General features: G+C 42.9%; 1 protein-coding gene across 1 annotated transcript in view; it reads right to left on the reverse strand.

Moving 5' to 3' along the window:
* Window positions 1–12,370, reverse strand: part of SNX31 (sorting nexin 31) — a 70,275-nt gene extending 57,905 nt beyond the window's left edge. The window contains exons 1-3 of the mRNA XM_064267969.1: window positions 12,242–12,370; window positions 12,036–12,110; window positions 893–1,007 (exon numbers count right to left, since the gene is read on the reverse strand). Coding sequence (XP_064124039.1) covers window positions 893–1,007; window positions 12,036–12,110; window positions 12,242–12,307 — 256 coding nt within the window. The 5' untranslated portion in view covers window positions 12,308–12,370. The remainder of the gene's footprint in view (window positions 1–892; window positions 1,008–12,035; window positions 12,111–12,241) is intronic.
* Between the last annotated feature and the right edge of the window lie 798 nt (window positions 12,371–13,168).

The following is a 13,168-nucleotide window of genomic DNA, read 5'->3' on the forward strand; positions in this document are numbered from 1 at the left end:
TTTTTTTTACTTCCAAAGTTAATTTTGATGAAAATATACACAGCAGAACACATACCCATTCACCAATTCCTACACGCACAGTTCTATAACATTGGTTACATTCTTCATGTTGTATCACCATTCTCGTTATCTCTACCCATACTCTTTTACCACTATTGACTTAGACTCACTACCCCGAAAACTTCCCATCTATGCTTTAGAGTTACTGTTGACAATTTGATTTCATATAGATAATTCTTTAAAAGAGCAAAATGCTTGTGACAAACATTTTTTACTAAATTAGCTAAATAGATGTTTCATTTAAAGATGACTCCAGGGGATAATTTTAGTTCGTGCTTTGAAGATTTCCTCAGAGTCATAGATTCAGGGGTCTTCCAGTCTTGATAAGTCCAGTAAGTCTGGATTCTGTAAGAATTTAAAATTCTGTTCCATATTTTCCCCCTTTTGATCAGGATTCATCTATTGATTCCTTGAGCAAAACGTTCACCTGGTCTCGTGGCTAAGGAGCAGATAACGTTTCTTTGACTCCAATAATCAAAGCCACCATACAGCACCAGGGAATGAATCTGAACATGATTTTTAAAAGCAAATACGAGGACCACATATTGTATGATTCCATTTATGTGAAATGTCCCAATCTACAGAAAAAGAAAATAGAGAATGGTCGTACTACTACTGGTGGGGGAGGGGACTAGGGTAGTAGATAAAATATGGGTATGAGGTTTCTTCTTCAAGTGATGAATATGCTCTAAAATTAGATTATGGTGATGGTTACACAAATCTGTAAGTGTACTAAAACCGCTGAATTGTACAGTTTAAACAGGTGAATTTTAACGTGTGTAACATGCTTCAATAAACTATAAAAAAATAAAACAAAACACCAAATACATACAATTTTGCAAATATTGTTCCAACTGGTCCCTCCTCTCATCAGCCATTGACGTGGTCATTGCAAGATAGTATTTTGGTGGAAAGGGTGGCAGGCTATTTCCAAAAACTCGCCTCAGCTGAAAGATCCAGAAAACACACAGCTAGGTGAGTGGGTCTCCAGTTCAAGGCTGGCTGAGATACCAAAGCCTCCTCTTAGGGTAAGTCCAGCTCTAGCATTTTATTTAAAAATAATCCTTCCTGGTAGCCAAATGGAGGGAAAGAAGATAATTTGATTTTCTCAAGAAGGAATTCATTGCAATATCTGTTTCTAGAGATCCTATTAGACACTTTATGGTCTGATCGCTCCAGTCTAAGTTTGGTAGATTTGGTCCATATTTTTATTTTTCATTTGTTTGGCAAGACTGCCCAAGTCACACACTATTTTCTAAATTCATTCCACAATAGCATCTGCAATATCAATGATGACAGCCAAGAACGTAATTCCTCAACCAGTCTGCATCCAACTCCATCAAATCTGAACTTAGCAGGCAACGTTTGTAGTTGTGGTGGCCACTAGCCACCTATGGCTCTTGAGCATTATCGAGCTCCTTCGAACTGGCATGTGCTATAAGTTTAAAATACACACCAGGTTTCAAAGTCTTAGTTCAAAAATTGTTTCATTAATAGTTTTTATATTGGTTACATGCTGAAATGATAATATTTTGGATAAACTGGTTTAAATAAAAATATATTACTAATAAACTTTCACTTAAAACACACAAAAAAGAAAACAATTATTAAAATTCATCTCACCTATTTCTTTTTAATATATAAAACTTAAAATTACATATATGACTTGCATTATATTTCTCTTGGACAGTGCTAATTTTTATGGAATTCCTATAAAGTTTATACATGATGATCTCAACAGAAAACCCAGTCAGCCTCTTCTCTACCACCTGCCCACATGTCACCCAAGATCATGGCAATAACTGTTTTTATGTAAGCTGAATAATGGATGTACCAAAAAACTGTATTTAAATTAAGATAACCAAACATTCATCTTCCTTCATTTTAGTCCTACACTTACAGTGGTGGCTGGAAGATGAGGTACAGCTTCATTCTCTTATAACAGGAGAAAGAAAACTACTCAGAAACCCAGTCGGGTTTAACATGGTACCTCAGGAGCAGAAGGGCTGAAACTCTTCCTATAATCAGTGGCTTAAAGAACATTAAAAAAACATTAAAGCCATTTAAATTATTTGCCTGACCTTTGTAGCCATTTAAGTTTGCAACCTCTCATCTAAATCTAGTAGGATATTTTATAGTAACAATTCTATTTCCCTTAAACTCAAGGAAATTTTCCTGCCATGCTTGAGGCTGTCAAAAGACATCCCGGTTGGAGCAGCATCCCAGGCAGGGCTACTCAAACAACCTGGGATTTATGCACCCATCTCTGCTAATGTCATTAAATGGAATCAGGAATTTGTCTTCTTTGCATGCAATTATTTCTTGATTAACTGATTAAGTGATCTTTAAAAGGCAATTGTCTTCCTTGGCATGTGTTCATAAATGTCGCAGATGCTCTCAAATTGGTTCTAATCACAGCAATCTTGAGCCAGCAGGGCTGCCTGGGTTATGCAGCTGCAGGAGAGCATCTGTGGGGAAGTGCCTACCCTGAGGCCAGAGCTGGGGAAAAGGTCAACAAGGATTAAAGCTCTAATACCCATCCCGGAGCAGAAACCCTCCCAGCAGGTTTTACAACCTGAGCTGACTTCTCAAGGAATGTTTCCCCGCCCCCTTTTTAGAAACTGGTCTAAGGGGGATAGATAACATAGAGTAAACAGAGTAGTTAAGCTTGCCAAAAGTCAGTCAGCAACTCCACAAGTTCCCCAAACCTTCCAAAATAGAATCTATTCTATGGGTCTCAACAGCATATGGTTTAGCTATCCGAACTATTACCACACAGAGAATTTTCTGGTTCTAGGGTTTAGCCATTTTTTTTTTTTTTTTTAGGGTTTAGCCATGGAAACCCTGGTGGCGTAGTGGTTAAGTGCTATGGCTGCTAACCAAAACGTGGGTAGTTTGAATCCACCAGGCGCTCCTTGGAAACTCTATGGGGCAGTTCTACTCTGTCCTATAGGGTCACTATGAGTCGGAATTGACTTGACAGCACTGGGTTTGGATTTTTTGGTTTAGGGTTTAGCCAAGGAGCCCTGATGGCATAAATGGTTAAGCACTTGGCTGGTAACCAAAAGGTTGAAGGTTCAAACCCACCCATTGGCCCTGTGGGAAAAGGGCCTGGCGATCTGCTTTCATAAAGATTATAGTCAAGAAAACCCTATGGGGTAGTTCTACCCTGTCATGTGGGGTCGCTATGAGTTGAAAGGACTCCATGGCACCTAACAATAACAATAACAACAGTGTTTTTCCATAAACTGGAATGGACTTGACAGCACAAGACAACAACAGGGTTTAGCCCAATCTCTCTTTCAAAAAACTGTTTGAAGAGAGCCATTTATTTGTTTATTTTGGAAGACCATATTCACGTAATACGTGTATTTTAAATTCCAGCACAATCTCCTCATGACCTGGGACAAGTGGAATTAAGACACAAGCTTTCTCCTTTCTACAGTCTCCTCTTCTAATGCTGATCATTCATTCCACCTCCCCAAGTTCCCTTGTAAGCAAAAATCCACATTCGCTAGCTAAAGAAAGGGTCACAGCTCAAAGCAGTATGATCCCATTTGCTCCTCAAAGCAACTCTGTGAGGTGGATCACCACCGCCATCATCATTAACATTGTCATCCTTTGCCTGTGCAGAGGAGTAACCTGAGGCTCATGGACATGCAGTGACTTACACCAGGGTCCTACAGCTAATGACCGGCAGAACTTGGAGTCAGTCTATTCCTTACCATCATCATCATCTTCTTCTTTCACTGTGGCAGAATTCTGTGCTGGGTATTCTATACCCAGAGCCTTCACCCATTCCTTCATTAAATATTGGTTTTGCTCCTAAATAATCATAGGAAACAAAAATGTACACGCAAAAAGAGGAATGTGACAAGGTCTAAACACAAATCTAGAAAAACACAGGAATCAGAGAAAAGCATCTTGTGCCATCAAGGGAGAGCTCCCCAAAAAAGGTGGGGCTTGATGTGGGCCTTGTGAAAGGGCTGGTCCCTGACAAGTGGGTCAGAAGCCAGGGGTATTCCCAGGTAGTGGACACAAGCTGGGCAGAGGCAATGAGAAGGCCAGCCTGATAGAGAACAGAAGAAGTTAGAGTGTGGAAAGAGGCGATGAGGTCAGAGGGAGGAAAGAGCCAGGCTGGGCAGAACCGTCAGCTAGGAGGGCCAAGTCAGTGCATACAGGCTTCCACAGCCACTGCCTCCCACTGAAAGATCCTTTGCAACTTCCCTGACTTGCTGCGTTGCCATGACTGATGCTGGCAGAGTGTGCAAAAAGACAAGTCTCCTATTTATAGAGCCCAATGTCACTACCGCTTGCTGAAAGTGAAGAGGACTTGAAGCACTTACTGAAGGAGGTCAAAGACTACAGCCTTCAGCAGGAATTACATCTCAACATAAAGAAAACAAAAATCCTCACAACTGGACCAATAAGACACATTAGAGAAATAAACAGTAAGCAGAGAAAAGACTGAAGTTGTCAGGGATTTCATTTTACCTGGATCCACAATCAACACCCATGGAAGCAGCAGGCAAGAAATCAAACAAGTTATTGCGTCGGGCAAATCTCCTGCAAAAGACCTCTTTAAAGTGTTGAAAAGCAAAGATGTCACTTTGAGGACTAAGGTGTGCCTGACCCAAGCCATGGTAATTTCAATCGCCTCACATGCATGCAAAAGCTGGACAATCAATAAGGAAGACCGAAGAAGAATTGATGCCATTGATTTATGTTATTGGCAAAGAATACTGAATATACTACGGACTGTTAGAAAAATGAACAATCCTGTCTTGGAAGAAGTACACCCAGAATGCTCCCCAGAAGCGAGGATGAAGAGACTTCGTCTTACATATTTGGGACATGTTAGCAGGAGGGACCAGTCCTCGGAGAAGGACATCATGCCTGGTAAAGTAGAGGGTCAGCAAAAAAGAGGAAGACCCTCAACAAGATGGACTGAACAGTGGATGTAACATTAGGCTCAAGCATAGCAACGATTGTGAGGATGGCACAGGACTGGGCAGTGTTTTATTCTGTCGTACACAGGGTTGCTATGAGTTGGAACTGACTTGATGGCACCTAATGACAACAACAACAATGTCACTACAAAGGATGCCCTCACCTTTAACACTTGGCCAAAATGAATCAATGAAATGTTTCCTTCACAGATGTCTTTAAATTCAGTTGGTGGCGGTGCCGGTGAGGAGGGGTATACCCAATTAGTTTTATTTATCTAAAGGTACGGAAAGAAGTTGGGTTGGTCAGTTCATATGGCAGAGAGATAGGCAGCATTCAGCAGCAGAGGGGTGAGCTGCCATACATGGAGTGACCCTCACTTGGGGACAGGGCTTCGGGTGACAGCTTCAGAGAGTGTGAGACACAACTGGCCTAATGGAGACACAACCATCTCTCCCCAGGTCCATAGCATTAGCTCTCTACATACCATCACTGAGATGGACAGGGGCCACCTCACCTGGGCCAGGAGCTCTACCTCCTTGTGTGTTATCCAATACACAAAATATAAATCCAAGTTTTAAAGCCCAAAAAATCACATGTGCTAAAGTCACAGTCTTTATTTAATTAGGAACTTAGTAAACATTTCTTAAGTATATGAATAAACCAGTTGCTGTTGAGTCAATTCCAACTCATGGTGAACACATGTGTGTTAGGGTAGGACTCTGCACTGCATGGTTTTTAATGACTGATTTCTTGGAAGTAGATGGCCAGGTCTTTCTTCCAAGGAACTTCTGGGTGAACTCAAACCTCCAACCTTTCAGTTAGCAGCTGAGCACATTAACTGTTTACACCACCCAGGGTCTGCCAAGCATATGAATAAATCAGCTAATTCCAGAAAATAAAATTCCTATTCTATTGGGATGCAGAACTTCCCAGAAAATAAACTGAAATAAACTTATGTTGTTGTTGTTAGGTGCTGTCGAGTCAGTTCCAACTCATACTGACCCTATGTACAACAGAACGAAACACTACCCGGTCCTGTGCCACCCTCATAGTTGTTGTGATGCTTAAACCCATTGTTGCAGCCACTGTGTCAACCCATCTTGTTGAGGGGCTTTCTCTTTTTCACTGATCCTCTGCTTTACCAAGCATGATGTCCTTCTCCAGGGATTGGTCCCTCCTGATAACATGACCAACGTATCTAAGATGAAATCTCTCCAACCTCCTAAGGAACATTCTGGCTGTACTTCGCCCAAAACAGATTCGTTCATTCTTTTGGCAATCCATGGTATATGGTATAGTCTTTGCCGACACCATAAACTTATACTCGCCAAAATACACAACACATACACAGATGGTGCCTTTATATTGCTTCTCTTTTTAAAGCACTTTGCATTAAAACAGATTCAGAATTCTGAGCAGTTTCACATCCTTGGTGGAGTAGGGAGAACAAAAACAAGCTGAGAAGTGGCTGGAAGAGGTCACCCAACCTTTCAACCCAGGCCACCAGATAAAATAGAGGACACCCAGTTAAATATGTCCCAAATATAGCATGGACATACTTATACTAAAAAAGCATTTGCTGTTCATCTCAAATCGATTTAACTGGGGATCCTGTACTTTAGTTTGCTAAGTCTGGCTACCCTATTCAGAATATTTATCTATAAAATGGGGATGATCTCATTATACTACTGACCTCACAGGAGATTGCTGAAGAGTTGAAATAAAATACTGTGCCTGGAACTCTTGTAACAGGAAGCAGATCTGTGGTTGCCCAGGGCCAGGAGTGGGGAGAAGGGATGCAGGACAATGGGGATGAAGGAAATTCTAGAGGGAATTCTTCTCTATCTTAATTATGGTGTTGGTAATTTACCAAAATTCATCAAACACCTACAATTGGAGGATTTTATTATACGTAAATAATATATGAACAAAAGAGGAAAAAAGCTCTGTGCATAGAAGCACTCTATAAACTTTAAGCAATTTCTAATTTTATAATGTGTATTCTATTATTTTGAAGAAGCCTTGGTGGCAATGGTTATGTGCTAAGTTGCCGACTGAAAAGGCCGGTAGTTCGAACCCACTCGATGGCTTCATGGGAGGAAGACCTGACAATCGGCTTCCTTAAAGATGACAGCCAAATAACAAAGCTTATTAAGAAAATGTTCTACATCCCACATTGGTGAGTAGCATCTAGGGTCGCTATGAGTTGGAATTGACTCAACAGCAATGGGTGTGTGTTTTATCTGGGGTCTTAAAAGCTAGTGAGAGGCCATCTAAGATATGTCAATTTGTCCCAACCCACCTGGAGCAAAGGAGAATGAAGGACACTAAAGACACAAGGAAAATATTAACCCAGAAGACAGAAAGGGTCACATAAACCAGAGACTCCATCGGCCTGAGACTAGAAGAACTAGATGGTGCCTGGCTACCACCAATGATACCCCTTCAGGGAATACAACAGAGAGTCCCTGATCTTAAGATCTAGATAAAGTTTCTTTAAAATGAAGCTGTTCCTACGGAAAGAGGAAAAAGTGACAAGCATAAAGTACATGGAAGTTGGAACCTGGACAAAGAAATCTCCACCTTAGGATTTTCTAAAACTGGGGACAAATATGGAGTATAATTAACATCTATTGCATACCTCACAGAGGGCACTGAACTGTGGTAATTCAATATTTAAAGTCCACCACAGTGAATAACAAATGGCTCCTTGTTCATGAATTCCATCTTAGTTATCTAGTGCTGCTGTAACAAATATCTCAAAGGATGGCTTTAACAAAGAGAAATTTATTCTCTCACAGTTTAGGAGGCTAGAAGTCCCAATTCAGGGCACCAGCTCCAGAGGAAAGCTTTCTCTCTCTGTGGATTCTGGGGAAAGGTCCTTGTCATCAATTTTCCCCTGGTCTAGGAGCTTCGCCGTGCAGGAACCCTGGGTACAAAGGATGAGTTCGATCCCTGGTGTTTCTTTCCTGGAGGCATTAAATCCCCCTTCTCTTTGCTGAATTCTTTCTTTAATATCTCAAAAGAAATTGACTCAAGATACAATCAAATCCTGTAGATTGTGTCCTGCCTCTTTACCATAACTGTCTAATCCTGCCTTATTAACACAGAGGTTAGGATTTACAACACATAGGAAGATCACGTCAGATTACAAAATGATGGACAACTACACAATACTGGGAATCATGGTCTAGCCAAGCTCACATACATTTTTCTTTTTACTATTGTGCTTTAGGTGAAGGTTTACAGAGCAAAATAGTTTCTCATTAAACAATTAATACATATTTTGTGACATTGGTTGCCAACCCCACGATGTGTCAATACTCTCCCCTTCTTGACCTTGGGTTCCCCGCTTCCATTCATCCAGCTTTCCTGTTCCTTCCTGCCTCCTTGTCCTTGCTCCTGGGCTGATGTGTCTGTTTAATCTCATATACATGGTCGAGCTATGCTTATTATTGTTTATTTTATGGGCCTGTCCCTTTGGATGAAAGAATGATTTCAGTACAGAGTTAAACAGGTGTCCAGGGGGTCATACTCTCGGGGTTTCTCCAGTTTCTGTCAGACCAGTAAGTCTGCTTTTTTTGTGAGTTTGAGTTTTGTTCTATATTTTTCTCCAGCTCTGTCCAGCACCCTCTATTGTGATTTCTGTCAGAGCAGTTGGTGGTTGTAGCCAGGCATCATCTAGATGTGCTAGACTCAGTCTGGTGGAGGCTGTGGATTGTGTTCCATTAGTCATTTGGACTTATCTTTCCCTAGTGTCTTTTGACACACATTTTTGGGGGACACAATTCAATCTATAACAGCTTCCAAAACAGAAGAAGGTCAAGAATAAAAATTGACCCACTTTATGTCTCTGTATCTGGCTTTGCTAGGATTTGATATTTCAGAGTTTTCCTGAAAATAAGCATTTTCCTGAGACTCTTGGTTAACGAGGGTCCGATTCAGAAACTCTTTATGACTCTGAGTCAGCAAATGTTTACTGAGCACTTCCTGTGTCTGACTGAGAAACTGGCCTTAACCTTCACAAGCATGCAGTGAGGTGGATGTTGATAACCACCTACTTGCTTATTTTTTCTGATGAGAAATTGCAGGTTAGAGAAGAGGGGACCATCCAGGAAGTGGTCAGTCAGTTCCGTGCTATCCCTGCTCCTCTCTGCTGCTATCTGCTCTTCACCTTGTGAAGGTTACCTCCCCATTCACACTTCACATTCTAGGAAGATTGAAAAAGGCAGGAGATGATACTTTCACTTCCTTCCTCCTCCAAATGCCTAAAACACCTATGCTTTCTCTCCCTCTGCATCTCCATCCTACCTGCCTCCAAAGTCCTCACAGCTCCCCAGACATTTTTCCATCACACTTAGCTTCTCATCTTTCAGAAGTCTGAATCTATGTCCTTCTCACTTAGTCACTTTACAATCATTCCTGACGACCCACTAGGTTGCAAGTACTGTGCCAGGTGCTAGTAAATGACAACCATACTAGCAACCACATAATTTTTTTTCTTGTTTTGGCTCCAAAGGTATTTAATTGTACCTTGAAAATGGACTTTTCAGATGCACCATGAAGTGTCAAATCCGCCAGGTGCTCCTTGGAAACTCTATGGGGCAGTTCTACTCTGTCCTATAGGGTCACTATGAGTCGTAATCGACTCGACAGCACTGAGCAGGTTTTTAGTTATGATGTGTGAAAGAGCCCTAGTGGAACAAATGGTTAAGCACTCGGCTGCTAACCAAGGTTGACAGTTCAAACCCACCCAGCGGCTCCGTGGGAGAAAGACCTGCCAATCTGCTTCCGCAAAGATTACAGCCAAGGAAGTCCTATGGGGCAGTTCCACTCTATCACATGGGGTCACTATGAGTCAAAACTGACTCAACAGCACACAACAACAACAACAACATGATGTGTGAGCAGGAAGATTCACCGCAGGGATGTATTCAATACAGGGAGTCCCTAACTCACAATGTATTCGAGTTATGAACTGCACTTATCACCGTCCTTTTTTTTTTTTTTTTTTTGTACATCGTTAATATATCTTCCTGGGAGGAAGTTATGGGAAAATGGGTGCAGGGGATATGGGAAAAAATTGCTGAGTTATGTGAACACACTCTAAGCATTTGATCAGGATAATATGAAAGAAGAGATCAGTGGAAGAATCATCCACATGGTAACAACGCCGAATTCAGAGCTTGATATCCTGGATGTGGAATAGCTCATAGATTACAAAGAAGGGGAAACTGACAGATCAGAACTTAATGGATTTTGAAGTGGAGAGAAATGCTGAAGAAGAAGGAAATAAGGAGGGAGAAGAAGCAGAGAAGTTGTCAAAATTTTTTACAGTGAAAGGACTAGCCAGAGCTTTTTCTGAACTAAATCAGTGGCTTCAAAAAAAAAAAAAAAACTTCAGGTACTTGAAAATATGGACCCAAACGACGATCACTTTGTGAATTCGGGAACCATTGAGAAGTTACGCAAAATAGATGAAGAAAAAAAAGAAAAGGACCATAGAAGCAACTCTCACTGATTTTCTGACTAGAAACACCATCCCCATTCCCAGAGATAATCCAGATGATCTAGAACGTTCTACAAGTGGTGTTATTACCATAACTGACAAAATAGTAATGTTGTCCAACTCTTTTTTATCTGGGAGTAAATTTTATGATTCGCCTATTTTGTATGTATGTATGTATATATTAAAGTATATCTCTAAGTTTATGTGTAATGTTCCCAACCCCCAAAGACGAAGAGATACTGATAATAAAAGACATTAATAATGAAAACTAAAAAAAAAGAGGTATTCAACTTACATCAGAATGACTTATGACGGAATGGTCGGAACGGAGCCGAGTCATAAGTCGGGATAGAAAAACTGAGCTGTTCATCAACAAAAGATGGTGCATCTACTCACTGGAAACCCAGAGACTGAAAGGACTCTCCCGAAAATGTTAACAGCTGTTGCCTCTGGGCAAGTTTTTTTCTGTCTTTGTTAAAGTGTGTGTGTGTGTTTTAACCTTGGATAAATGCTGTCTTTATAATCAGGATACAGAATGTAAATATGAAGGGGCAGGGGAGAAAGGGAAGAAGAAAAAAAGAAACTTTTGATGAAGGGAAGGGGGTGAAAATGAATTTATTTCCAAACTTCTATTTACTCCTCTAACCCATTTTGAAGACTTACAACATTTCCTTATCAGAACAACAAAACCCATTAGAGCAGGCTATTTTTTTAATAAGTCAGTCTGCCTCCAGAGAAAATACCGTGGGGACATCAGAGTGAGAAGCTAGAGTGGGAAATGGCCTCCTGTCTTGATAAATCAGCCATTTCCTGGGCTTCGAGCCTGCCAGTACTTGAAACCTATGAATATAATTGTTTGAAAACAAAAACACAGATACACCTTTTAAAAGGGAGTAAATCTAAGAAATCCTGGAGAGAAAGGAGATTAAATATCCATATACACGATTCCTGAGACTCTACACCATGGGAAAGAGGCCCCCTGGTCTACAGCGGGTTTGCTCATTTTGAACTGGGACATTGCCCTTGGGAAAGACCAGTACTGAAATGGAGCCCACCATCGCTCCAGCGTCCTGCCAGGTGGGGCTTGTGGGGACCCGAGGGCTGGGCAAGGGTTGGGAGAATCAACTGCTCCCTGTGCCCTCATCCCACTGATGTAGATGATTAAAAGTGGCCAAAACAAAACAAAAACACAAAACAATACTCAAACCCATTGCTATGAAGTCGATGCCCACACATGCCTACCCCATGTGTTACTGGGTAGAACTGCTCCAGTGGGCTGTTTTTGGCTACGATCTTCACGGAAGCAGACTGCCAGGCCTTCCTCCGTGGCACTGTTGGGTGGGTTTGAACCACCAATCTTTGGGTTATAATCTAGCACAAAACGTGTGCACCACCCAGGAACCTTTAGAAGTGTTAACATGTATTTACTGAGTTGAATGCCAAGCAATTCACATTAACCCTTACCACGACCTGTTTCACCGATTTGGAGCTTGAGACCCGCCTCCAACGCGCTCACCTGTTCATTCCAACGATGCAGCTGGCTGTAGCGCACCCGGCAGAAGAGGAATCCGTCCAGGTACACAGAGTACAGCTGCAAACACACAAACACACAAACACCCCGGTCCCGGGTTCCGGATTAGCCGACTGAGCTCCCAGTCCCCCACTGTCCCTAGTCCCCTTCCCGCCCAACCGGCCCCGGCCCCGGCCCCAGCCCGGGCGCACCACGTAGCGGCCCCCCAGTGCGTCGGGCAGCTGCTGGGACACCGGGATACAGAAGTGCGTCTTCATGGCTCGGGAGGCGGCCCGCGTGCAGCGCGGAGTATCTGGATCTGCGGGAGCGCCGTGTCAGCGGCTCTGAGCCCGGGACAGTGGGCGCAGCAGGCCCGGCACACAGCCTGGGGCGGGGCCCTGCGACCGCTCCCCTCGCCCAGGGCGTGGGCAGGTGGGGCCGGGAGCCAGGCCGCGCCTCCTCCTTGTCCCCGCCCGGCTCCCGCTGCGCTGCTCGGGCGGGGGTGGGGGGGAGCGGGACCGTGGGGGACCCGGCGCGTCTGCGGCCGCGGGTGCAGCCAGCCAGCGGTCAAGGCAGGGCTCCCGGGCGTGTCTGAAAGCTCCTTGAACCCACAGAAGCCAAAAATCATTGCTCCAGTCGCACACATGTTCTGTCCACGTGCCAAAGAAGTAACCCCAACACCCCAACACCTCAGAGTCAGGCTACTCGACGCCCTGGAGGTGCAGCTGAAGGGAAACAGGCTGTCGTTAATATCCACTTTAAGGCCTGATTCTGACCTCTGTGGCTTGCCGAATGTAGGATGTCCGGCCCACCTTCCAAAGGTTCGCGGGTGGGATGGGTGGGGTAGTGTGTGTGTGTGTATGTGAGAGAGAGAGAGAGCGCACGGGCCAGCTCAGGCGACAGAACATTCATCCCCAACCTCAACTTCAATCTGTTGCTGTTTTCTCCAAGTAGGAACCTGAGGCAGTTGAAAAAATCTGTGTTCCATTACCCACCCACACTGCCTGCGATGCACCAGGAATTAAGATTTAAAAAAGTATCCACTAATCACCCTATGACTAGTACAATTACATTAGGCTCAGTTTTTGTGTGTTAACATTTGTTAAATGAAACAATTAAGGTATGCCACAATATTTGTA

This window comes from Loxodonta africana, chromosome 14, assembly GCF_030014295.1.
Source record: "Loxodonta africana isolate mLoxAfr1 chromosome 14, mLoxAfr1.hap2, whole genome shotgun sequence".
NCBI classification, from domain to species: domain Eukaryota; kingdom Metazoa; phylum Chordata; class Mammalia; order Proboscidea; family Elephantidae; genus Loxodonta; species Loxodonta africana.